The sequence below is a fragment of the Arachis ipaensis genome, chromosome B7, assembly GCF_059453495.1.
Source record: "Arachis ipaensis isolate K30076 ecotype BB chromosome B7, ASM5945349v1, whole genome shotgun sequence".
NCBI classification, from domain to species: Eukaryota; Viridiplantae; Streptophyta; class Magnoliopsida; order Fabales; family Fabaceae; genus Arachis; species Arachis ipaensis.
This window is the reverse complement of record NC_142442.1, coordinates 5,769,883-5,797,858: the sequence shown is the minus strand read 5'-3', so window position 1 is coordinate 5,797,858 and position 27,976 is coordinate 5,769,883. Positions and strand designations below refer to the sequence as shown.

The following is a 27,976-nucleotide window of genomic DNA, read 5'->3' as shown; positions in this document are numbered from 1 at the left end:
ATTCAACACTTTTTAATTTTATTATGGAAGTTAGAATGGGTAAGACCCGTTATGAGGATCAGGTGTGCTTTACCTGCATGTGGTGTCAGCAGGTAAGAAATTGGACGGTGCGAGTGGAGCGAGGCTTATCGGACAGTCCGACTTGTTCACTACAACACAGACTATGCGAGTTGTCGAGGAAAAATAAAAAAAAAAATTCATTCATGCAGAACTCGGAGGGTCCGATAAGCTTCATGTAAATTTCAGATATTCCCTCCATGCAAAACGGACCCTCCAATTTGCTTACCAAAAAAGCTGTCCCACAAATTGGTCTACCACCTCTAACATCCATAACTACGCATAACACATTCGCAGCTTTCATAACCCAAAAAATGAGCCTTAATTCAACACCTATTAAAGATTAAATTAGTTGACCAAAAAAAAAAGATTAAATTAGTTTGACAAAACTATCCAAAATGAATAGTTCGTTAGAAAATTTTGTCTCAAACTAATCTAATTTTTTTAATAAATATTAAATTAGTTTACATCTTTAATTTTTAGAATAGTAATTCTAATAAAATTTGAACTTAGTGTGATCCTTAAAAGGTTGATGTCTTGATGAAGGTAAAACTATAATGTGAAATGATACCAACCGAAATATCATAGAAATTGAAACATTAGTGCTAGTATATTGATATAGTATTTATATATATATTGTAACAATTAGATTAACAAGAAATTAATTAGGGCTAGGGCATATACAATTAGAGTGCCTAAGTTCAAACTAATTATTAGTTGTGTTGAAGGACATTATCTTCTTAGTAAGGCCACATGCTAGAGCTTGCTTAGGTATGCCCTTCACAAGTTGAACGCCCTCAGCAAAGATCACACCCATTCCCATATGCAAATGAGCTTCAATGTGGCAATGGAAGAACCAAACTCCGGGGTTATTTGCCCTAAACCTCAAAGCAGTCCACCCATAAGGGAAGACGGCCGCCGTGTTTTTTAGCGGCGGATTTTTTAGGTTAAACTTTTTCTCATCATAACCTTGTTTGAATTTTCCATCTCCATACCCTAATACCCAAAAATCATGTCCATGCAAGTGCCAAGGGTGAATATCACTGTTCTTTCCGGATAATACATTTGCATTTTGAAGTATCACATCAACAACTTGGTTCATATTAAACATATAAACCCTATTTCCAAAATTCGCATTAGGGTTTATCGGCGGGCTAAAAATATCATAACCGTTAGAAAATTTCTCAGACGGGTGTCTACGATCGAACGCAGCATTTATCTTGAATTTAATGGAACCCAAGTAAGGAGTTTGTGGCAACACTAGGGAAATGTTGTTAATTGCCCATTTAGTGTAGCCATCAATTAGGTTTTGTGTGTTGAGAAGTAGAAGCCTATGATCATAGTGAGTTGGAGGCTTAGGGGAACCCATTAGGGCATGGATTTTGTTAGTGAAGGTCTTGCTACGGTTAAAATCATTCCATTGGGGTGTGATTGGTGGTGGAGAATTAGGGATAATAATATTAGAGGAAGAAATAGATGCATTTTTGTAGTTTAGGATTGTTAGGGCTTGTGGGGTGTTAGGTTTTCTTCCTCTAACACCAATTGAGATCCAATAATTGTTGTTAGGGTTTTGATTTGTGGTTATGAGGATTGAATAGCTCTCTCCTGAGTATATGTCTATGTCATCAACTTCAAAGGGATCAACATAGTTCCCATCAGCTTCCACCACCACCATTTTGTGATTCTACAATAATTATGCACAAATTGAAGAAAAATAATAATTAGGACAAATATATAATTAAGAAATGAGAAATTGAGTACATGTTCTAAGATTTGGAGTCTTGCTTTAAAAAGATTAAGTTAAATAAACATATTTTATCTCTAATACTATATTGACTTATATTACAGAGTTAAATTTAAAAGCTAATTTTTTTACTCAATATTAATTAATTTTTTAGATTGTTTTTTATTTTAAATTTTTTTATCATAATTTTTAAACTTTAAATCTTAAATTATAAATCTCAAATCTTAACTCTAAATCCTAATTAAATCCTGTAAAATATTATAGTTAAAACTTAAAAGAATAATTTTGCAATAAAACAATAACTAATGTTAACTAACTAAAAATTAACTTTTATATTTATTCAATATTTTTATATTAAGTTATTTATTTATTTATACTCGACTAAAATAAATTAGGTTATGACCAATTCACCTACTTGCTCAAATCCAAAGCCTTTTCTAAACTAATTAACACTAATAATTTAATTATTAAAAAGCCCTGCTACTTCCACTAATCACCAAAGAGTATTTCTATATGGATCACTACTAACAAATCCTCCATATTTAATTCTACTTGAAAAAACATGTTTGATTTAACTTATTAGCACACCCAATTGAAGGTTTTTTTTTTTAATTCATTAAAATGGGTATACATAAATATTGATCTATCATTTTCCTATGCCATAGCTTCTTTTCATTCTTTCTTGACCTTTTGTGCTTTATTATATGTACCTTTATCAACTAGACCCTAATTATTCTTCCTTTAATTCATACTGCATCAGTTAAAGACTTAAAATTCGTGGTACTAGGTGGAATTCAGCATCATTCTCATATATATATAAACTTATTAAAATCCACCATTATGCCTTTTCAATGAGACATACATAAATTATTAATTAATCAAAAAAAATAATTTTGTTGATATAGTGTGAAGTCTAAAAAAATTTTAGACGTGCATCTAATTACACTATATTTTAGATTAAACGCGTAAATAGTCATTTAAAAGATAGAACAGATATAATTAGACGGTTGTATTCAGTGTATTAAAATTAAACTCTTAACTAAATTGAAACTTATATAATAATCAATATAGTAACGAACTTACTGAAATGGCGAAATTAAGAGAAGATAAGGAAGTGGTGCTAGCAATTCTGATTCTGTAGGTCTTGTTTGGATGAACATGGAGAATCTGTGGTGCACACTCTTCATCACTTGTTCTAAATTTGCATTGGGGTAACGTCGCATTATTATTCACAATATTAGCTGCCATGGAACAGTTATATTGTCCTCTTCCATTAATCAACAAAGACTGAAACAATAATAGCGAAATAATGTTATTAGTTAGCATTAACTTATGGAAAAGTCTAGGGTCAGCAACTTTTTCAAATTCTGGCTAACATGTAACCAGTAGGAAAAAGTGAGTTATTGGATGAAATCTCATGCTAATTTCACACCATTAAAATCATCATTGATGGTTATTTGATGGCTACAAATCATAAAAGTTGATACCCCTATCACTCCTCTTAACTTATTAACAACAACATCAATAATAATAATAATAATAATAATAATAATAATAATAATACAATATTAATTTTTAAATTTAATTTTCATAGACTCAGAGAATAAAATTGTATGTTTAACATATACATCTAATTATATATTATTAGTTATTACATTATATCAAAAGCAATTAATTTTAAAATGCACAACTTACGCGAGATAGTAGGTTTTAAATCTGCTTAGATATATAGGATAGTAGTAGTTGCTAGCACATTTATATGGATTTTTAGCACATTAATAATATGAAAATGGTCTAAGAATATTTGATCTATAAATATTCGGATAAAGTATATTTTTTATTCTTAAAATTTGTCAAAAGTCTTAAAAATGCTTCTAAAATTATTTTAATTTTATTTCAAAATTTTTTTATTTATATCGATTATATTCCTAGTAGCTAAATTTTTAAAAAATTTAGAATCAATTTAGCAATAATACTTGATTTTAAGGTTCTTGAAAAATTAGTTAGTTGGAATTTTTTTATGTAAATAAAATTGAAGCAATAAAATTCAGAATACTTTTAAAATTTTTGACAAAAATTTCAAATCAGAATATACTTTACTCTAAATATTCTTTAAAATGTACTATATGTCTATATATGACAAAGAACATTTATGCTTTTATTCTTCATGTTAGTATTCCTAACTACACCTTTAAGCATATCTCGTGTTAGATTTTGATTTGCAATGCATTTGAATCCGTTTATTCAAAATATTCCATTTTTTTATCTTTATTCCTATGTCACAATGCATGTCAAATGTTGGAGTGTACTTTAAATTTTAAAATAATAATAATAATAATAATAATAATAATAATAATAATAATAATAATAATCAACAACATATCATCTAGATATGTATTTGTTTGGTTAAATTTGTATAAATATAAGTATATTATAAAATATATATATACCTGGGGTTCTCCAATCCATTGGAATGGTTTGGAAGAGAGGGAAAGTTCTTGATGAAGAGAAGTATTGTGCCACCAATCACTAAGCAAAAGGTTGAATTCAGAATGATAATGAAATGGTTCTTTTTGTCCCAATGCCAAATCCACAATTAGAGAACCATATAACCCTGCTGATCTTTGCAATCCATAGTGTCCATGGTAGAAGTATGTACCAGCCTTCACCATATATTAATTAATCAATTAATATGCTTAATTATATATGTTATATAGCCAAATAATTAAATAATAATGTATATATTAATTACCTTATCAACAGTGAATCTATAATGGAAAGTTTCTCCTGGGTTTATTGCACATTGTGAAATTGAAGCAGTTCCATCTGCCCAAGGTGTTCCATGCTGAAACACCAAGACAAAAAAAATTATTTTAATTTGAAAATAATATATATACCATTAATTAATTGGATCCAAGTACTCAACCATACTCTTCTTATTATATATGAAAAATACTAGTTACATCTTTGAAAAATAAAAAATAATAAAATCATGAATTTTTTACATAGATTCATTTAATCATTAAATTAAAAGAAAATCATATTATTCCAACAACTACTACATTAAACTCTCAAATTTTGTATTAGTTAATATATAACACTTATTTTATAAATTGTAACCTTTGAGCTCATTCAATATACTTTTTTTTATTATTCTAATTCTCAAACTCTTATTTTTCATCACTTCTAACTAGATAGACTTTGGTATTTATAGATATCATATATTTAGATATTCAAATAATACCATATCTTATATAGTAAAAGAGAAAAATTCAACCAAAAAAAAAACCGGTTGGTGCACAGAAAAATATCAGATTTAATACAAAAATATTTAATAACAAAAAAATTTAGTTAAAAATAGTCAAAATTTAATTTAAATGTTAAATAAGACAAGTTCTGACGAAATTTTTTTTTTTTTTGTCTTCTTAGTATTACTAACCAAACAAAATAGTGGAGGAAAATGTGAAAATATTATAATGAAATGAAGATGGGAAAGGAATTGAACCTGTGAAATTCCATGCCAATGAATAGAAGTGGGTTCATTGGTGGAAATATTATTAAAGAGTGAAATATGAAGAGTGTCTCCAACATGAGCTCTAATGGTTGGACCTGGAAAATGGCCATTGATTCCCATAACATAACTATTCTCAATGCAATCTGGCTTCTTCTTCATGTATCCCACTTCAAACTTATACTCTCTAACTCTAACACTACTACTTCCTCCTATTAATCCCATTAATATTGATAATAACACTATCACATAACCTAACCATATGGACCAACAAACCCTAATACTTCTTATTGCACCTTTCAACCTCATTCTCAAAATTAACTAAGTATATAAGGCTGGTGCCTGGTTGTATGTATATCTAGAAATATATATGTGGTAAGCTAAGGAGGCCATGTATACATATATATATAGAATAGAGTTATGAGTGTTGCTGTTGTACTAAGCTTATTAATTATTTATTAGTATTTTTCTCCAAATTAAAGTTTAATCATCTCAAATTATGGTATGAAAGAAATTAAAGTCATATTATGCATGTTCATAATTTTCTGGAGTAGTTTAGTTACTTTATGATCTGTCTGTTATAATTTAGTTGTAACTGACACAACGAATATTTATTCTTTAAATACAATAAGGTTGATTTTTTTTTGTCATTATTACTATATACAATTATAACTGACTAACAAATATGATATCAGAGTTAATTATGATATCAAAGTGATTATATAAGTCACTTTACAAGATAAAATTAATTAGCTTTATATAAAATACAAACAATACTCACTTAAGTATCGAAAATTAAAGAATATCATAAAATACACATAATATTCGCCAAGTTATACCCCAAAAGAATATCAAGTAAGAAGCCAAAAACACTTTACATCAATGATATTTTTGCACATTATTAAGAAATAAAAATGAAAAAAAATGAGTGATCCAAAATGAAAATAATAGATAGTTAAGCAGATTTGATTTGATCAATGGAAAAAGAATATAATAATTCATGAGAATAAAGTATTGATGGATCCCTAAAACAAAGTATCAAAGATGGAATAATGCACTGCTATTGATCCCTAAAAAGTTTCAGGTTCCATTCCCTATTGATTTAAGAACATTCCTAAATTGCAACTTGTGACAAAAGTGGTTCTCAAAATGAACTAAGAATAATGATAATGCTCAATCCAAAATAACATTTTTTTTTTTGCCATTACACCACTCACACACTCACCCACTCACATTATAAGATTACTAACCCTCATTCTAATTTTTAGCTGAGATTTAAACTTGATATAACTAACTCTTCAAGAAATAGGTAAATCTATCGTCTCATTCAAATTCAGTTACAATCTAAAATAATATTAAATCATATTAGTTATTAATATTTATTAGTCCTTATCCTATCAAATTAAAAAATACTGTAGACAACAAAATAAATTTATCTTTAAATTCAAAGGGAAAAAAAATAAAAAAAAATGTTGCTACCTACATAAAATTAAAAGGATACATATCTAGATATACCAGAAAAAAGCTTTTATTTAAATAAAAATATTCTTTAATTTTAAATTTGGATAAAATATTTACAATTTTGTGTATATTAGAAAGTGAAAACTCAGATGCAGTCAACTTTATGTGAAGTTAATAACTAAAAATTTTTAGATGAAAATTTAGTTAAACTATTTAATTGACTCTCAACTATCAATTTTATGTAAAGTTACCTGATCTTGAAATTTTTTAACCATATTAAAAAATTTCAAATAAAGGTAAGATTATCTCAAAGTAGAGGGATAAAAGCCAAATGAATAACAAATACTTTATACATATTTCGCATGCAATGATGTCAGCAAAATAATTTTTAAACTTAAATTTTATTTTTTTAATCTAAATTGAAAATTAAATATTTTATTTAATTATAAAAAATAACAAAAAAAAGGTTGTTACTCAAATTAGAAAATTTTGTTGAACTAATTATAATTTAGCTTTTTATAAAGATGAATTAGTTTATATATTTGGAATATGAAAATTAGATAATGACAGACTGTGGTGTAATTATAACTTATTGGGTTCATTTCTTTCTATGGATTTGTGTTTAAATTAGAGCTAAAGAGCAAAGTCACAAGAATTATTCTCCTTCAATATGAAAATTAGACAATGAGACATTTGAGGGGTTATAGTATATATTCTATGGTCCCCACTCCATTTTTGTCCCTGCACTTCTATGGAGTGCACACACTAGATTATTATCATTATTATATAAAATAAATTAAACCTCTACAAAAGGAAAATTTTCTTTTACCTTATCAATGTCCTATAATTTTATATATGGACACTCTTTCAACATCCACAACAGACAATTGTGTAATGACGATGATTTTTATATTATGATAATAAATAATTTTGATTAAAATAAAATTTTAATTTTAATATATTAACAATATAAATAACTTAACAATCATTCTAAATGTACACAAAAATCAAATACTAAAATCATCCACTAGTATAAAATATATATTAAAATATAAATTAAATAATAATATATATTTATAAACAAATAAATAGTAGCTGATTTTGATATATAAATAATAATTTTGATAATTTAAATATAGTAGATATAAAATTTGTTACTTTTGATTATGTGGTGAAATAATTTGTGTTTTTTGTGAGTATATATTTCATGCTTAAACAAATAATGTAAATTTATTATTGATCATGATGGGCCTCTTATTTAATATTTGATGTATAGCACATGTGTCATGTAGTGATGGGCATGTTCTATAAATTATGCTTATATATTTGTGTGAGACATTAGTTTAGGTTAGTGGTGTGTTTGGTGTAATTTCCACAATTGCATAAAGTTGATAACTAAAGTAAAGTTGATGGAAACAGAAATGTGTGATATCATAGCAGCAAAGCTCAATTAGGAAACTATGTCACATTGTCACTGCAGTTTGGCACATGAGATGATGAGAATGCATACAACCCAATAATTGACACAAATATACAGATTCATGTTTAAATTATTTGAAAATTCAAAAACTATCATTTAGTTCAAAATATATATTTCTAATTAACAGACCATGATTACGGCTAATTTTTTAGCTATAGATAATTTTAATGTGAAATATAAAAATATTTGATTATTTTAGTATTTTATACTGTTATGGTAACAGACTGACATTTTGTTTAAAAAAAATATTTGAGTTAACATTCAATTTGGTCCCTGAACTTAAACGCGAGTCTCAATTTAGTTTCTGAGGTTTTAATTGCCTCTATTTAGTCCCCAAAGTTTATAAACGTGTCTCATATTAGTCCTTGAGACGATTTTTAGTATAAAAACGTTAATGGAGCGCTGTTATAGACTATCAGATATCACACTAAAACTTGTAAAATGATACAGTTTTGATTTTGGCATTTAAATAGCTCAAAAACGGTATCGTATCACTTATTTTGTTAGGTAAAATTTTAATAAACACCATTTACGATGTTGTTTTTGGGTTATTTGAGTATCAAACCTAAAACGACATCATTTTACAAAGTTTAGTGCGGCATCCGATTGTTCACGACAGTGTTCCATTAACATTTGTACGTTGAAAATTATTTCAAGAACTAACATGAGTTATGTTCACAAAGTTTGGGGACTAAATAAAGGCAATTGAAACTTTAGGAACTAAATTGAGACTTGCATGCAAGTTCATGGACCAAATTGAATATTATCTCAAAATATTTTTTAATTATAAAAAGATAAAATATTATTGACATTTTATAAAATTCTATAGCAACGTATAACACATAATTTGGGTATTTTTTAAAAATTTTTCACTCATAATAATTTAATATTAGAAAAAAAATTCCATGATTAGAGCATTATTATTAGGAAAGTTTGAAAGCTATAGGGAACTAAAAATTAATAATCTTCACATAGAATAGGAGAGCTTTCTTGAAGGCTTAGTGTTACTCAAAATTTTCAAGCAATACCTGGTTTTCTAACAAACCACAATAGACAAAAGAATATTAATATATGCTTCGAGAAAAACAATATATAGACATATAGATGCATTATAGCAAGTTAACTCATTAATAAAAAAAAAACATATTTTAAATGTAAATGGTGAAAAAGATTGAATGATTCATGTTACATCCTGGTTTGATATAATGTAGTTTGACTAGGAAACAGGTCAATAATTGTCCCAACTTCACCTCAAAACACAAGGGGAAAAGAATTCAAATTCTAATTATGTATCTTGGGCCCAAGATTTTCCTCGAAAGGTCCGTATAATAAGTGTATGGTGGCCCACACTTTGCCTTAAAAGGATGTGCAGTCATGACTTATTATTAGTGAAGCTTTTAGAAAAAACAGGGTAAAACTTTGCATGACAAAAAAATGTTGAAAAATGAGAACATGTCAGAAGTGGGATTTGAACCCACGCCCTCGTTAGAGGACCAGAACTTGAGTCTGGCGCCTTAGACCACTCGGCCATCCTGACCTTGTTGGTATTCATGTTGTAATTTTTATTAATATATAAATATAGTGAATTACGTGTCCATAAAATTATATAACCTATACCAATGGAAACTGCAATTACTAACTAACTTAACTAACTTTTCATTGAAATTGTTGAAACCACATAGATTTTTTTAAAATTTTGGATAAAAAAAAACTAAAATTAACCGATTGAGCTTTTGTTTTGAACCTTCAAATATAACATTGTCTTTATCTATGGAGCCCCTTGTCAGGTGTGAAAATATCAATACTTGTATTGAATACTGGCAATCTAGCATGAGACTTCATTCTAAAGAAGTTAGATTCGCATTGAACTTGCACTGTGTTAATTGCAGAATTGCTCTTTTGGGAGCATTCATAATTGAATCTAATTTGGTCCTTTGTTCAGTTAACCAAAACAGTAAGTGTTTTAAGTGCCATAGTACTGAATACTTTTTCCCTAGCATCTGTTTCACATGTTTCCCGGAAACCTGACAATCTGCAACAAATTAAAGATTGAAAGGAACCCATCAAAAATAGCTTTATTGTCTCCAATAATTAATTGTTGAACCCCAAAGGCGGGAAGTGAAAAGCACCACTATTTGTTAATTGAAGTTCATCAAACTTGTCATCCACCAAATTAGTCCTAAATTTGGGACTCAGATCATGCACCAAGATAATTCAATGGTATAATTTTTAACACAATACACCAATCATTATTACCCAGATGATAATCCTTACAATCCTATTTGGTTTGTATTATGGTAATTAGCAGAAACAGGGTCCAAATAGATGAGACAACAGAGCACAGCATCACAAATAGTTTCATCAGTAACCAAGTCGATTCTTTTCTAGTATTACATCAATAGGATATTAATGTCTTCAACATCATTGGAAGATCACAATACTGTTGTTACAAATGCCAATGCTCTTCTCCAGTATGTAAACGGATTTTCTTTTTACATATACCAAGGACTACATTTACCACTGCCCATTACACTATGAGGTAATACACTTCAATTTTCAGAATAATAATAATAATAATAATAATACATATTTATAATTCCAACCAACCCAGATTGAGATCCCAACCAAACCATCAAGTTCATGAGCAGTTTGTGTCATAGCTCACCAGTCCCAACAACTCTGGGCCTTCCAACCGAGGGTTATTCTCAAAGCTACAATATTGAAACAAAGATTTTCGTTCAGTAACAGGACGAGGAAAAAGATAGCCAGGTAGCTGAAAACATATTGTGGCTAAATTCTAAAAGGCAAGCTTTAATGATTGCAACTGAAAAGTAAAAAATGTAAAGAAACTCATGTATGACAAGAAAATGAATAAATTCCCATTTTCGAATAGCATGCTGCTACATGAGGGATCCAACTAAATAAAAAATATTTCATTCCTATATAATGTGCACTCACATACAATATTACTACCACATATCTTCACCATCAAACAACAAATTGCATCCCCCACAATGCCCCTCTTACCTCTTCTCCAAACCAAAACATATAAGGGTCAAGAAAAAACCAATGAATAGCTCCACATGAAGAATAAGAGAAAAATACATGCAAATAGTAGTTAAATAGATGGAAAATAAACTTGAAAAACGTACTTATTCAATGGAATATGCTCAAATGGCCCAGAGGTAGGAATTGTTCCACACAAGTTATTGTTAGAGACATCCCTGAGATAACGTGGACGGTTAGGCTCTTTGTAAGCACACATCATAATATCACTATACAATTTTATGAACATATAAAGATAAAGACAACAGTTTGACTTACACTACTTTAAGGCTTGATATACCAACAAGTTCCTTGGGGATCGGGCCAGTTAATCGATTGTCATTAAGTCGACTGCAAAGAAAAAACTTATGAGAAACATGCAAGCTGGTGATTCTTATGACAAATTAGTAACAAAAAATAAGTATTTTGACTGATGTGTCAAGTCATGCCATATCATATTGAAAAACGCAAAGATCTACCGACACTCCAGAATGGGACTACTAGGTCAGGTTATTTCTTATCTAAATTATGGAACTTATTTTACCTAGCTTCAAGGGGTTAATTGATGAATTAATCTCACGCCGAGCTAGAAGCCTAGTTAAAGGATTTAACAGTTGAAAAGGTTCTTGGATATTTCCTACATCATCTTGGAGGAATAGTTTAGTCATACTAATAGTCATTAATCATACTTACAGAAAAACAAGATTCTTCAATTTCCCAAGTGAAGGAGGGATGGTGCCAGATATGTTGTTGTTATACAAGTCCAAGCTAACAAGACTCTTGAGGTTTCCAAGCTCCGGAGGAATAGTTCCTTGAATGTTGTTTTTGTACAGCTCACTGTATCAGCAATAAGAGAACAAAGTAAACAGCAAAAACTAACAAATATGAAACACTACAACCTACAACAAACAGCGGACTGCAGTAAAAATGCTATGTGCTCGTTCGACATTCGTAAACCCACGGTAACAAACAAAATTTAAACCAAAGAGCATATATAACATACAGATATTGTAAATGCTCAAGCTTCCCAAGTTCAGGTACCAAATGTCCAGATAGGTTAGAGTTACCGAGATCCCTGCAGAAAGTAACACAAGATGATCAATTACAAAAAATATCAATGGAATACTAACTACTTCAGTCAATCCAAAATTAGCAATTTCTATTCCAAAATATAACATTAACAGGTTGAAGAATATCAAATCAAGTATCAAAGAGATACTTAGCCACTGCCATAAAACAAAAACACAATACGGATTAGAGGCACCTAGCTAAATTCCTTTAAAGCTTTTTCTGCAAACAGAAACATGAAGAAGAACATCTATGTTTTAAAACAGTGAAGCATCAAAAACATAAACTGAAAGTTGTAATATCAAGAAATTTCAACAACAAACCCAATCCCTTCAGTCAACCACGAACCTCAGAAATTAGAATCACTCCTGTATAAAACTCATTTACAAGCGTTGACTTACAGAGTAAAAAGAACAAAAATTAAGAAGAAAAAACTCCACAACAAGCAAAAAAGTACAAATCTAATAACAATTTCCCCCCAAAAAAAAGGAACAATAGTACAAAAAATTAACAATTTCCCGATCATATCCCCATGAAACAGAACAAGGCAAAGTTCAATTTTTCCCCCATCTAACAAAGGGGAGCAAAATGTCAAAGAAGAAACGAGTAGAATCATTATTCACTACACAAAAAGAACAATTACACACAAACAAAGACATGAGAGAGAGAGAGAGAGAGAGAGAGAGAGTATACACTCGAGTAACGCGGTTGTTCTGGTTGCAGGTGACGTGGAACCAAGTGCAGGGGCTAACAAGTGTTGGATCCCAGCTCTGGAGAACGTTATCGGGGTCGGAGAGACTCCGTTTGAGAGTGTAAAGTGCGTCACCTTCGGAATTGGCGGCGGCGAGGTGAACGGCAGTTAGGGTTAGCGAAAAGCAGAAGAGGAACGAGAAGAATAGGGATTGTAGTTCCATGGTGTGAAAACGAAGCAGTTAGCGTTTGATCTGAACACGTGGTAGTGGAATTGGAATTGGAATTGAGTTAGGGTTTGGGTTTTGGGATGGTTTCTTGTGTTTGGGTTTGGTGGAAAATAATAATAGAAAGAGGAAGAAGAAGAAGGAGCTCAAGGCAGAAACTAAATAGAGAGAGAGAGAGAGAATCTTTGAGTATGAGAGAAGAAGAGAGTATCGGCTTTGGGAATAACATAGCAGTAAAACATTGCTGCCTCCCCCCATTTTCTTTTAATAATTAATACATAATTCAAATGTTCATAGAAAATAATTATTAAATTAGCTTTTATATATATTTTTTTAACCGAAAATAAGGAGACTGGCGACTTTTTAGGTGAGTATGGAGAGACTATCCAATTTGAACTATAGATTTTATTTTATTTTTTTTTACTAAAGATAGGAGACTCGAAAAACATTTTAATTGAGTATGAGAAAATTATGTCATTTGAGCTATAACTCATTGGCTATAAATTTTATATATTTGTTTGTGTATAAATATATTATTTCATTTTATTTTATTTTATACATGTTTTATATTTTAATATACTTTTTATTATTAAGAATTTGTCTATCTTTTTAATTTAGCTAAAGAGTATCATAAACGTATTTGGTTATAAAAGCTCACAAAAATTATTTTTTGTATTATGTGAGAGTTATGCATTTATTTTGTCATTTTTATTGGTTACTAAATCATTTTATATTAAATAGTGTTCCTGAGATTATGAATTTTTTTTAAAGGATTTTTTGAAGTTTAATTTTGATATTCTATAACAAATTTTAGATGGTGATCCAATTATATAATTTCATATAATAGTAGATTTTTTAAGTGTTGAACTTTAAAACTAGCTATTTTTATTTAATGTATGATCAGATGTTGTGTATAATTTACATTATTAGTGTATTAATTTTTTTTGGTGTATGTTATTAGGATTTAGTTCTTGGTTAAAGATTTAAGACATTGAATCAATATCAACTATATTAGAATTCTTAGTTAAATAATGATATAAATAGTATAGGAATAAACTAAGAAAAAAAATTAGTGAAAATAATAAATGTTTTGAGGGAATGAATATTGATACTCTTATATATTTTGATAGAATTTAATTTTGATGCATCGTTAGTGTAAAATAGTTTTACATGTACATTCAATTGCTTAATGTTACATAAAAAAATAACTACTTTTTACATTAATGTATGAATTGTCATAAAAAAACAGATGTAATTGTACGACTGTGTAAAATACTTTATACTATAAGTGTATCAAAATTAAACTCTATTTTGATAATATTCCTCAGTTTTTTTTTTCTAAAAATTTAACAAACATATAATATAAAAGAAAAATGTATAAAATGACATTCTAAAAAACAAAAGCTGTATTATCATTATGTTTTGAACCTTTATTGTTAATTTGAGTTCTTTATTCTTTTATATATTATACTTTGTTGGGTTGAATTGAGGAGTTTATCAAGTTGTAGTGATAGAATCTGACCTACATGTTGGTGATTTTATAGGTAGAGTAAAGTAATAATTCTCTAATTGATTTTGTTTTTCAATTTTTTTACAATATTTTTCAGTTTGTCAAATAAATGATTAATTTATTGTGAATTTGAGTTCTATTTAAGATATTTATGATTGGCTAATGAGGTATATACACGTAAAATAAAATTCAAACTATCAACACTTATTGACGAATGAGCTAACCACTCGACTAATTTAAATTAGTTTTTTTTAATTGGTATAATTAAAAGAAAATTCTCCATTTGGTTATTGGAGGAAGGTGCCATTGTGCCGTTTGACTTTTATGTTAATAAATAGTGGTAGACGAATCGGAAATGATTTTATTAGTTTATGTTTTAGAATGGTGTCTTGTCAAGTTAAGGTGTGAACTATAGTGGATTTAGATGAGACTTGTTAGCCTTTTATGTTTGTTTGAAAATATAATTCATTCCAAATCTTCAAAAAGTAAAGAAAGAGGTTTGTTTGAATAAAATCATTTAATGTCTTTTAAACTATGAAAATCTATTTAAATTTGCTTTAGGCTTGTTTGGACTGATTCCAAGAAAAATATCTTCTTTAAAAAAAATACTTTTTAAGAGGAAAAAATAGTTTTACATTAAATTTGAAACAAATTAATATTTTAATGAAAAACTAAAATGTCTTGATTTATCTTTAAATTAAATATATTTCTTATGTTATTTAAATGTCAATTCTCTTTTTTTTAAAGACGACATGTTTAGGTTATAATTTTTTTATTTAGTTATCAAATATGTATATATGTAAAAATAATTTTTTTATTTAATTTTGTTAAAAAGTCGAGTTAAAGTATGACACTTATTTTTCAACAAATTTGCTTAAATAAAAAATATTTTTTAATAAATTAGGATATTTATTTTGTCTATTGTTCACTTCATTTCAAACAAGAAGTTTATCATTATTAAAAAATGAGAAAATAACAGTAACTGTAGACTTCTTTCACAAATATATTAATTAAGAAACTCTAAAATGGAGAGCCCTATGCATTATGTATAATATAAATGAGGGTGGAAATCCAAACCAAACCCCACATAAACTTTAAATGATGTTTGTCTTGTTACATCATAAATTTGAAACTTTGAATTGTCAAGTCCACACATTTAAAGAAATTTTAAACATAAAAATAATTTCGAAACCAAAATTATTTCTTAAAAAGAACTAGACTCTTTGGGGAAAGGCCTATATATTTAATCAAGTCCAAGTAGTGTTTGACTTTTTTTTTGTTGTTGTTGGGATTATGATTAGAGGGTACTTAGTAATCTTTTTGGTAAAGTAGTTAGTTATCGTTTGTATTGAAGTATTTTATATAAAAATTGAGAGATTTATATTTAATATCATGTTTGTTGGTTTAGAGATTACTAAAATTTCTGTCTCTATCTTTAAAATTTTAATATTTTAGTACCTCAAAAAAGTGAGGGCATAGGGGACTAAAATTTTTAGAAATGGAGACTGAAATTTTAATAATATTTTATACCTAAAATACATTTATTTTAATTAATTAATTTTAATTTTACCCTTTATATAAATTAAATTAAAATTTTATTATTGTTTTAATTTTTGTCTTTCATTTTGTACCAAACAAAATACTGAAATTTATTTCAATATCTGTCTCTTAGTCTTTGTCTCTCAATCTCAATCTTTCCGTCTTTATCTCTACACCAAACGCTAACTTAGTGATGTATTAAGTGTGATGGAAGGTACTTATTTATGGCTCTATATATATTATTAGTACCATAATTAATTACTCTATACTTGTTGGTAGTAAAATTGGTTAATTCTTAATTGCAATGATCCCTTATTTATATATGATATGATTGTGGAGCTGCAAGGTGGCTTTGTTACATTAAATTAAAAAAAAAAAATTCATGGAATGAAAATAAATATTGGTACATGAAAATAATCATGCTAAAAAGAAAAAAAACACCCAATCCGGTTATTGATTTTTTTTTGGACTGATTAGTCTTGTGCCAAAAAAAAATAACATTAATTTTTTTTGGCACAGGGATCTCGTTGTCCTTTTAAAGCAATTGTCAGGGACCGGATTGAGTTTTTTTTGTTAAGGATCTCGTTGTCTTTTGAGGTCATTGTTAAGGGTTATTTTGGATTTTATTCTATTTTTTAATGGTGATTGTTATGGTGCTTAAAAGTATTTGCCTAACTTATCAAAAAGAGTTAAAAATTAATATTTAATTTTAAAAGTATAAAAATAAATAATTATTAAATATTCAAAAATTACCATAAAAAATAAGTTAGACAAAAATTAAACACCAAATTATAAGCACCATAGAATTCACTTTTTTAATTTTATGACTTTTGTTAATGCTATAAATTATCACTAAAGAATGTGCTTTGTTTAGTAGGATGATAAAAATGGGAAAAAGAAATTACTAATGAATTTAATGTATAAAATTTTATATAATATATTTTTTAGTAAGTTTTAACTTAATTTTTACATTTTACATTTCAATTAAACATGTTTTATAAAAATAATTTATTTTCTTCAGCAACTTAGAAATAACAACAACGAGAATAACTTTAGTGACACTCAATGCACATTAATATGTGTTTTTTTTTTTAATAAAAATAAAAACTATTTTCGCGTATGTTTTACTCTATTTATCATGTTGACTTGAATGTCATAAGGCAACATAAATTGGATGTCAATTTAAATACTAAATTAAATAATAATTTCTATTAAGTCACGATTTTTTATTTTTTTTTCTTTTTCGTTTTTTTTTCTTTCTTACACCTAAAGTTTAATTTGTAGGACTCTAATTAAAGAAATGGATCTTCTCAATTTTTTTTAATAATTGAAAGAATAAAATATAATTTTTAATTTTTTTATATTTTTTTATCTCATTTATAAAATTAATTATGAGAGATCACACTTTATTTTTTTCGTTATTAAAAAAAATTAAGAGGATTTATTCCCTTCTAACTAATACCTAGTTCAATTGAGCCCAGTAGGAAAAAACAGAGAAATTATATATTAATTTATGAATTATTCATAATTCTGCAGACCAAAAAAATACCATCTCATTTTTTTTGTCCTGGTTAAATCTCAAATTTTGTATCTGGTTATTAAAATTTGACTCTACTAAACTAAAGTTTTATTTGTTAAAATGATTGTGATGTAAGTAGATTTTTTTTTTTTCGGTATACTGATCAGTAAGTAGATTTTGATATTCTAGGAGAAGTAGCTAGTGGCATAACATAAACTAGCCCATTTATTAAATAGTTGGGCTTAGATTAGTTAAGAAAAAAAAGAACTACAAAGATTTAAAAAAAAAAAAAAAACTTATAAGCTTAAGTTTATGAGTTTAATTTTAATGGAACAATTTACACAGTTGTCTAATCATATTTGTTATTTTAAATGATTATTCATAATGTCAATATTAAAAATAGTTATTATTACTAACTTAACATTACATAATTGGATGTATATATAAAATTGTTTAATACTAATAGTGTACCAAAATTAAATTATAATTCACTCATACACTTAAATAAGTGTTGAGAGTTTTAAATTTTGCAATTATCCATTGTCCAACGACAAATTCTTAAATGAAACCCAAATTACGGATTAGTTCTCGTACAACAAAAACTCATTTACCATATATTTGTGTATAAATAATATATGAGATTATATTAGATTATAATATATGAGTTAAATTTGAATATTAATTAATATATGAGATTATATTAAATTTTTTAATTTTGATAAGTACAAATTATTTTTAAAAAATTTTATTTAAAATACTTTCAAAAACACCTTTATCTTTTAGAAATTATAAGCATAAATATATCATTTTTTTAGTTATCAAATTTAAATAAAGAATTTATGTTTTTAAAAAGTATAAATATCTTTTCAAAAAATTTTATCAAATTAAATTTTTATATAATAAATTGATTTTGTGGCTAATTTAGTGTATATATAACATAATTACATTTTAATCTATAGTTTTAGGTTAAAAAACTTAATCTGATGTGTGATATCAGAATAAATTAGATTTCATATTTCAATAAATGGCATCATGTCGTGGTTAAAGTTTTAGTTGTGATATTTTTATATTTGATTGTGCCTAGTATTTAGTAAAGGTCCAAATAGCTACAACATAAGAAACATTATAAGTTGATTTTTTCACTTACATAAGAGTATGGTGGTTAATTACCTTAGTTAATATATATATATATTTAAAAAGAGAAAAAGAAGTAGAATATGAAGCAAAGAAAGTTTAAAAAATGAGTTAAAAAGTGTGAATAGAAAATAGAAAGGATTAAGAAGAATGGAATTAGAAGTGAAATTTAGATATATATAGAAATATTATATTAATAATATTTTTATAAATAAATATAAATAAAGTATTCTCTTTGAATACTCTCTATATATTTATTACTAAGATGAGAAGTTATGTATTTTAATTTATTAGGATTATAAATTATACTTTTTAAAATAGAAAAAATTTGATATAATTTTATATCAAAAGATATATATGTATTCATGATGGATAAAAAAAAACAAATTAAAACAATTTATTTTCTACCATTATTATTTATAACAAGTGAATTGAATTAAATATTATTATTATTATTATAGTAATCTGCAAATAAAAAAAAGTTACTAATGAAATTGAATTTGAAATATTTTTTCTCCAAAATAAAAGTAGTATCAGCCTAAATATTTTAACGGACTGTTTTATCGCAATTAATTAATAATTGATTTCAAAATTTTTTTATATAAACATTCTTTACCTCAAATAGAGGAATAGTAGTCTTTGATTTTTTTTTGTGGACTTTTAGACTTTGTAGTCTCTATTTTTTTAATTTTTTAAATATATATGGGATAATATATTATTTATTTATTAGATTTAATAAATTTTTAATAGGTTATGTTTAAACAAAAAGGAGATTTTTTATTACATGCTAGTTTGAATTGATTTTTTTGAATTAAAAAAAAGTAATTTTTTTTAAATAAAGTATTTTTATTTTCAATTTAAAATCTATTTGGATATGTATTAAAAAAAAGTACTTTTATTAAAAAAATAAATTATTTACTTTTTTTTAAGTTAACAATACTTTGTTTTAAAATCAGCGTTGATTAATGAAAAAATGTGAAACGATTGTTTAGAGTCTTTTTTTCATTGGTGGCAAAAAATTTGCATGCGTGGGACTGGGAATTCGGATGGATGGACGCCGACTAAACACACTTTTAGTAATGTTCTGCTGGAATTGCTGGAAGGCAAGAAACCGGTATGTCTTAGACAAGGAAATGTGCTCTCCAGATAAATTGGCTCAAGATTCGCACAAGCTAACCAACCAGATTCTGGAAGCGAGTCTTGCTTGATTTGTTTGGTTTTCGTGCTTGAGTGCTTCACCACATATCTTTATTTTTGTGTTTCTCCTTATCTTTAATTCCTTTTGCTTTGACACCTGCATTAGTGTTATTTGGGAGGCTCCCATTTCTTGTATTGTTTCCAATTTTGGATCTCTTGTTATTTTTTTAAGTTCTAATAAATAACATATATCTTTGAAAAAAAATACGTTATTTTAAAAATAAAAAAACCAAAGACGTTTTTAATAATTGAAAATTCTTTTTTAAAAGTCTATGCAAATGTAAAATAATTTTTATCTGTTAAAGATCTTTTTTAAAAGATGAAAAAATTAAATTTTTTTTTTCAAAAACCAATCCAAATTAACCTTATATCTTATTCATTCTTGATTTAATTAGACGAAACAGGTATAAAGAAGATTTCTTAGTCATCACTCCAAAAATTATAAAGGAATTTAGTTATCATTATGCACTATAAATACCTAAATAAAAAAATATATATTAGTTAAATAAAATTTTTAATTTTTGATTTAATAAAAAAAATTAAATTGAGGATAAGAATGTTAAATGATCAATATTTTTAATGTATAAAAAAAAAGAAAAAATTCATTAATATAGATTCAAACCTAACAAAAAAAAGTGTTAATACAAGAGATAAGCTGTGTTTTAAGAAAAAGAGCTCAATAACCTTACAAGTGTGGCACACAATTCTGGTTGGGTGGACTCTATTGGAAGAAGATTGGTTCAAAATAAATGTAAATGGTTCAGTCCTTTAAGATAGGGATTTCTATTCTTATAGCGGTTTAATCAGAGAGTCGAATGACATCCTGGAGAGATTCAGGATGAACATTGGAAAAGTGACCATCATTAGTCAACAACATGCCCAACCAGATTAATGAGCCGTACATATTAGAAACCACAGCTAAACAAATTGTTCAAAGTGCAACGGCAGAAGAAGGAGAGGGGAGAAGGGTAAAAAAAAAAAAACACAGAAAAATAAATTAAAAAAAAATTCACATGTTATGAATACCAAATATTAAGACTGCTTTTAAAAGAGAAATTGAAATTAAGAGATTGAACATTATATATAGTTTAAAATAAATATAAAAATTAAAGAATTAATTTAAAATAAAAAAATAAGGATTTTTTTTAAAAAGTCATTAAAATTTTAATTATTTTTAAAAAATTTTTATTTTCTATGTCTTTATTTTCTAAAATTATTAAAGTGACTAAAATTTTATTTTTTGATATTGAAATTTTAGTTTTAAACTCTAATTTTTAAATATAATACTAAATTTTAATATTCTAATTTTAGTCTATGAAAAAAATTATACTTAAAAGAAATGAGAGACTTTTATTTAAATTTTGATCTTATTTATATATTAGATTTATTTCTATGTAATTTTGTAAAAATATTTTTAAAATATATTAAGAATCACATTTAGTTTTCTCCAAATTATCTACCTAATGAATTATTTTCACTTAATGAATTATTTGATTATTGAGTATGTTTCAACAAATTTTATCAAATTAAATCTTTATATAATAAATTGATGTTATGGCTAATTTAGTGTATATATAACATAATTGCATTTTAATCTATAGTTTTAGGCTAAAAACTTAAGCTGATGTGTGATATCAGGATAAAATTAGATTTTATATTTCAATGAATGACATTATGTTGTGGTTAAAGTTTTCGTTGTAATATTTTTATATTTGATTGTGTCTAGTAACTAGTAAAGGTCTAAATAGCTAAAACATAAGAAACATTACAAGCTTAATTTTTTTTTTTACTGATATAAGAGTATGGTGGTTAATTACCTTAGTTAATACAAATTTAAAGGGGAAAAAAAGGAGTAGAATGTAAAACATAAAATGTTTAAGAAAGAAGTTAAAAAGTGTGAATAGAGAAGAGAAAGGATTAAGAAGAATGGAATTAGAAGACAAATTTAGATATATATAGAAATATTATATTAATAATATTTTTATAATTAAATATTAATAAAATATTCTCTTTCAGTACTCTCGGTATATATTTATTACTAGAATGAAAAATTATGTATTCTAATTTATTAGAATTTTAAATTATATTTTTTAAAATAGAAAAAATTTAATATAATTTTATATCAAACGATATATATATGTATTCATGATGGATAAAAAAAACAAATTAAAACAATCTATTTTCTATAGTTATTATTTGTAACAAGTGAATTGAATTAAATAATATTATTATTATAGTAATCTGTAAATAAAAAAAAGTTACTGATGAATTGAACTTGAAATATTTTTTTCTCAAAATAAAAATAGTATCAGGCTAAATATTTTTATGGCCTATTTTACCGTAATTAATTAATAATTGATTTCAAAAATTTTTTATATAAACATTCTTTACCTCAAATAGAGGAGTAGTAGTCTTTGATTTTTTATGGACTTTTATACTTTGTAGTCTCTATTTTTTAATTTTTTAAATATATATGGGATAATATATTATTTATTTATTAGATTTAATAAATTTTTAATACATTATGTTTAAACAAAAAGGAGATTTTTTATTATATGCAAATTTAAATTGACTTTTTTGAATAAAAAAAAATATTTATTTAAATAAAGTATTTTTATTCAATTTAAAATCTATTTGGACATGTATCTAAAAAAAGTACTTATATTAGAAAAATAAATTATCTGCTTCTTTAAAAATTAACAATACTTTATTTTAAAATCAGCGTTAATTAATGAAAATATGTGGAACGATTGCTTAGAGTCCTTCTTCTATTGGTGGCAAAAAGTTTGCATGCGTGGGCTGGAAATTAGGATGGACGCCGACTAAACACACTTTTAGTAGTGTTCTGCGAGAATTGTTAGAACTTGGAAGGCAAAAAACCGGTATGTCTTTGAAAAGGAAATGTGCTTGACAGATAAATTGGCTCTAGATTCTCACAACGAGAGATTCTGGAAGCAAGTCTTCCTTGATTTGTTTGGTTCCCGTGCTTGAGTGCTTCACCACATATCTTTATTTTTGAGTTTCTCCTTATCTTTCATTCCTTCTGCTCTGACACCTGTATTAATGTCATTTGGGAGTCCCTGTTTCTTGTATTGTTTCCAATTTTGAATCTATTGTTATTTTTTTAAGTTCTAATAAGTAACATATATCTTTGAAAAAATACCTTATTTTAAAAATAAAAAATGTTAATACAAGAGATAAGTTGTGTTTTAAGAAAAAGAGATAAGTTGTGTTTTAAGAAAAAGAGCTCAATTATGTATTCTAATTTATTATTAGAATGAGAAATTATGTATTCTAATTTATTAGGATTTTAAATTATATTTTTTAAAATAGAAAAAATTTGATATAATTTTATATCAAAAGATATATATATATATATATATATATATATATATATTCATAATGGATAAAAAAAAACAAATTAAAACAATCTATTTTCTATAGTTATTATTCGTAACAAGTAAATTGAATTAAATAATATTATTATTATTATAGTAATCTGCAAATAAAAAAAGTTACTAATGAATTGAATTTAAAATATTTTTTCCTCAAAATAAAAGTAGTATCAGTCTAAATATTTTAATGGCCTGTTTTACCGCAATTAATTAATAATTAATTTCAAAATTTTTTTATATAAACATTCTATTTTTGTGACTGAATAAAGAAAAAAGACCTAAGAAAAAGAATAAAAATTATTTATCTCAAATAGAGGAGTAGTAGTTTTTGATTTTTTTTGTGGACTTTTAGACTTTATAGTCTCTATCTTTTTAATTTTTTAAATATATATGGGATAATATATTATTTATTTATTAGATTTAATAAATTTTTAATACATTATGTTTAAACAAAAAGGATATTTTTTTATTATATGCAAGTTTGAATTGACTTTTTTAAATTAAAAAAAATATTTTTTTTAAATAAAATATTTTTATTTAATTTAAAATCTATTTGGATATGTATTTAAAAAAAGTACTTATATTAAAAAAAAAATTATTTACTTTTTTTTTAAAGTTAACAATACTTTATTTTGAAATCAGCGTTAATTAATGAAAATACGTGGAACGATTGCTTAAAGTCCTTCTTCTATTGGTGGCAACAAATTTGCATGCGTGGGCTGGAATTCGGATGGACGCCGACTAAACTAAACCCACTTCTAGCAGTGCTCTGTTGGAATTATTGGAAGGCAAGGAACCAGTATGTCTTTGACAAGGAAATGTGCTCTCCAAATAAATTGGCTCAAAATTCACACAAGCTAACCAACGAGAGATTTTGGAAGCAAGTCTTTGTTGATTTGTTTGGTTCCCGTGCTTGAGTGTTTCACCACATATCTTTACTCTTGCGTTTCTCCTTATCTTTAATTCCTTTTGCTCTGATACCTGTATTAGTGTCATTTGGGAGGCCCCATTTTTTGTATTGTTTCCAATTTTGGATCTCTTGTTATTTTTTTAAGTTCTAATAAATAACATATATCTTTGAAAAAAGTACCTTATTTTAAAAATAAAAAAAGAGCAAAAGACGTTTTTAATAATTGAAAATTCTTTTTCAAAAATCTATGCAAATGTAAAATAATTTTTATCTGTTAAAAAAAAATCTTTTTTAAAAGATGAAAAATTAAATATTTTTTTTTAAAATCAATCCAAATAAACCTTATATCTTATCCATTCTTGATTTAATTACACAAAACAGGTATAAAGAGAATTTCTTAGTCATCACTCCAAAAATTATAAAGGAATTTAGTTATCATTGTGTACTATAAATACCTAAATAAAAATATATATATTAGTTAAATAAAATTTTTAACTTTTGAAATAAATTTAGAATAAGAATGCTAAAGGATCAATATTTTTAATGTATAAAAAAAAATTATTAATATAGATTCAAACATAACAAAAAAAAAAGTGTTAATACAAGAGATAAGCTGTGTTCTAAGAAAAAGAGCTCAATAACTTTACAAGTGTCGCACTCAATTCTGATTGGGTGGACTCTATTGGAAGAAGATTGGTTCAAAATAAATGTGAATGGTTCAGTCCTTTAAGACAAGGATTTTGTTCTTAGAGCGGTTTAATCAGAGAGTCGAACGACATCTTGAAAGGATTCTGGAATAACATTGGAAAAGTGACCATCATTAGTCAACAACATGCCCAACCAAATTAATAAGCTGTACATATTGGGAACCACAGCTAAACAAATTGTTCAAAGTGCAGCAGAAGAGAGAGGGGGTAAGGGTAAAAAAACACAGAAAAATAAATTAAAAAAAGATTCACATATTATGAATACCAAATATTAAGACTGCTTTTAAAAGAGAAATTGAAATTAAGAGATTGAACATTATATATAATTTAAAATAAATATAAAAATTAAAAAATTAATTTAAAATTAAAAAATAAGGATATTTTTTTTTAAAAAATATCATTAAAATTTTAATTATTTTTCAAAAATTTTTATTTTATGTGTCTTTATTTTCTAAAATTATTAAAGTGACTAAAATTTTATTTTTTGGCATTGAAATTTTAGTTTTAAACTCTAATTTTTAAATATAATACTAAATTTTAATATTCTAATTTTAGTCTCAGAAAACAAATTATACTTAAAAGAAATGAGAGACTTTTATTTAAATTTTGATCTTATTTATATATATTAGATTTATTTTTATGTAATTTTGTAAAAATATTTTTAAAATATATTAAGAATCACATTTAGTTTTCTCCAAATTATCTACCTAATGAATTATTTTCACTTAATGAATTATTTGATTATTGAGTATGTTTCAACAAATTTTATCAAATTAAATCTTTATATAATAAATTGATGTTATGGCTAATTTAGTGTATATATAACATAATTGCATTTTAATCTATAGTTTTAGGCTAAAAACTTAAGCTGGTGTGTGATATCAGGATAAGATTAGATTTTATATTTCAATGAATGGCATTATGTTGTGGTTAAAGTTTTTGTTGTGATATTTTTATATTTGATTGTGTCTAGTAACTAGTAAATGTCTAAATAGCTAAAACATAAGAAACATTACAAGCTTAAATTTTTTTTACTGATATAAGAGTATGGTGGTTAATTACCTTAATTAATATAAATTTAAAGAGGAAAAAAGGAGTAGAATGTGAAGCAAAGAAAGTTTAAGAAAGAAGTTAAAAAATGTGAATAGAGAAGAGAAAGGATTAAGAAGAATGGAATTAAAAGACAAATTTAGATATATATAGAATTATTATATTAATAATATTTTTATAATTAAATATAAATAAAATATTCTCTTTGAGTACTCGCAGTGTATATTTATCATTAGAATGAAAAATTATGTATTCTAATTTATTAGGATTTTAAATTATATTTTTTAAAATAGAAAAAAATTGATATAATTTTATATCAAAAGATATATATATATGTATTCATGATGGATAAAAAAACAAATTAAAACAATCTATTTTCTATAGTTATTATTTGTAACAAGTGAATTGAATTAAATATTATTATTATTATTATTATAGTAATCTGCAAATAAAAAAAAGTTACTAATGAATTGAATTTGAAATATTTTTTCTCAAAATAAAAGTAGTATCAGCCTAAATATTTTAATGGCCTATTTTATCGTAATTAATTAATAATTGATTTCAAAATTTTTTTATATAAACATTCTTTACCTCAAATAGAGGAGTAGTAGTCTTTGATTTTTTTGTGGACTTTTAGACTTTGTAGTCTCTATTTTTTAATTTTTTAAATATATATGGGATAATATATTATATATTTATTAGATTTAATAAATTTTTAATACATTATGTTTAAACAAAAAGGAGATTTTTTTATTATATGCAAGTTTGAATTGATTTTTTTGAATTAAAAAAAAGTATTATTTTTAAATAAAATATTTTTATTCAATTTAAAATCTATTTGGATATATATTTAAAAAAATATTTATATTAAAAAAATAAATTATTTGCTTTTTTTTAAGTTAACAATAATTTATTTTAAAATCAGCGTTAATTAATGAAAACATAGGCAATCACTATCTCTCAAACTGGAATTTGGTCCCAAGGGTTCGGTTGTTCGCCGATTCAAGTGGTACGTGAGTTGGGTTTAGAATTTTTTAGAGCCGAAAAAAAAGGCTCAGAACATTCCTTCTTCGTTAAGCGTGTAAAATAGAGAGAAAGCCAAGTCTCAAGTCAACGGAAAGAGAATTTGGATTCTACTGAGCAGGATAAAGCGGAGTCAACCCTGTCGCTATCGGTCGATAAGACTTTCTCGAATGATTGCTTAAAGTCCTTCTTTTATTGGTGGCAAAAAAAACGACTAAACACACTTCTAGTAGTGCTCTGTTGAAATTGTTAGAAGGCAAGAAACCGGTATGTCTTTGACAAGAAAATGTGCTCTCCAAATAAATTGGCTCAAGATTCACACAAGCTAATCAACGAGAGATTCTGGAAGCAAGCCTTCTTTAATTTGTTTGTTTCCCGTACTCGAGTGTTTCACCACATATTTTTACTCTTACGTTTCTCCTTATCTTTAATTCCTTTTGCTCTGACACCTATATTAGTGTCATTTGGGAGGCTCCCATTTCTTGTATTGTTTTCAATTTTAGATCTCTTGTTATTTTTTTAAGTTCTAATAAATAATATATATCTTTGAAAAAAAATCTTATTTTAAAAATAAAAAAAAGAAAAAGACGTTTTTAATAATTAAAAATTCTTTTTCAAAAGTCTATGCAAATGTAAAATAATTTTTACCTGCTCAAAAAAAAATATTTTTTAAAAGATGAACAAATTAATTTTTTTTTTTTCAAAAACC

At 25.8% G+C, this 27,976-nt stretch overlaps 2 protein-coding genes and 1 non-coding gene across 3 annotated transcripts; all 3 read right to left on the bottom strand.

Moving 5' to 3' along the window:
• Nucleotides 1-639: 639 nt before the first annotated feature.
• On the bottom strand, nt 640-5,705 carry LOC107609914 (L-ascorbate oxidase). The gene is made up of 5 exons (XM_016311972.3): nt 5,307-5,705; nt 4,554-4,646; nt 4,252-4,464; nt 2,885-3,088; nt 640-1,741 (listed from the first exon to the last, which is right to left on the bottom strand). Exons 1-5 carry the CDS (start codon nt 5,619-5,621, stop codon nt 764-766), a joined length of 1,803 nt encoding a protein of 600 aa, XP_016167458.1. The 5' UTR covers nt 5,622-5,705; the 3' UTR covers nt 640-763.
• A 4,001-nt stretch (nt 5,706-9,706) lies between these two features.
• TRNAL-CAA (transfer RNA leucine (anticodon CAA)) lies at nt 9,707-9,790 on the bottom strand. Its single transcript has one exon. It is a non-coding gene; the product is annotated as a tRNA-Leu (tRNA).
• An 819-nt stretch (nt 9,791-10,609) lies between these two features.
• LOC107609208 (Leucine-rich repeat (LRR) family protein) lies at nt 10,610-13,539 on the bottom strand. The gene is made up of 6 exons (XM_016311081.3): nt 13,060-13,539; nt 12,302-12,373; nt 11,992-12,135; nt 11,578-11,649; nt 11,406-11,477; nt 10,610-10,964 (listed from the first exon to the last, which is right to left on the bottom strand). The coding sequence occupies exons 1-6, from the start codon at nt 13,278-13,280 to the stop codon at nt 10,892-10,894; spliced, it is 654 nt and encodes a 217-aa protein (XP_016166567.1). The 5' UTR covers nt 13,281-13,539; the 3' UTR covers nt 10,610-10,891.
• Nucleotides 13,540-27,976: the final 14,437 nt, after the last annotated feature.

What these genes read in the sequence shown, in the direction of transcription:
- LOC107609914 (XM_016311972.3), bottom strand. Translation starts at nt 5,621, where the DNA reads ATGAGGTTGAAAGGTGCAATAAGAAGTATTAGGGTTTGTTGGTCCATA. An exon ending in ATAGATTCACTGTTGATAAG is followed by an intron (nt 4,465 to 4,553) that starts GTAATTAATATA and finishes TATATGGTGAAG; the next exon opens with GCTGGTACATACTTCTACCA. An exon ending in AATGGATTGGAGAACCCCAG is followed by an intron (nt 3,089 to 4,251) that starts GTATATATATAT and finishes TTATTGTTTCAG; the next exon opens with TCTTTGTTGATTAATGGAAG.
- LOC107609208 (XM_016311081.3), bottom strand. Translation starts at nt 13,280, where the DNA reads ATGGAACTACAATCCCTATTCTTCTCGTTCCTCTTCTGCTTTTCGCTA. An exon ending in AACAACCGCGTTACTCGAGT is followed by an intron (nt 12,374 to 13,059) that starts GTATACTCTCTC and finishes TACTTTCTGCAG; the next exon opens with GGATCTCGGTAACTCTAACC. An exon ending in CTTGAGCATTTACAATATCT is followed by an intron (nt 12,136 to 12,301) that starts GTATGTTATATA and finishes TTGCTGATACAG; the next exon opens with TGAGCTGTACAAAAACAACA.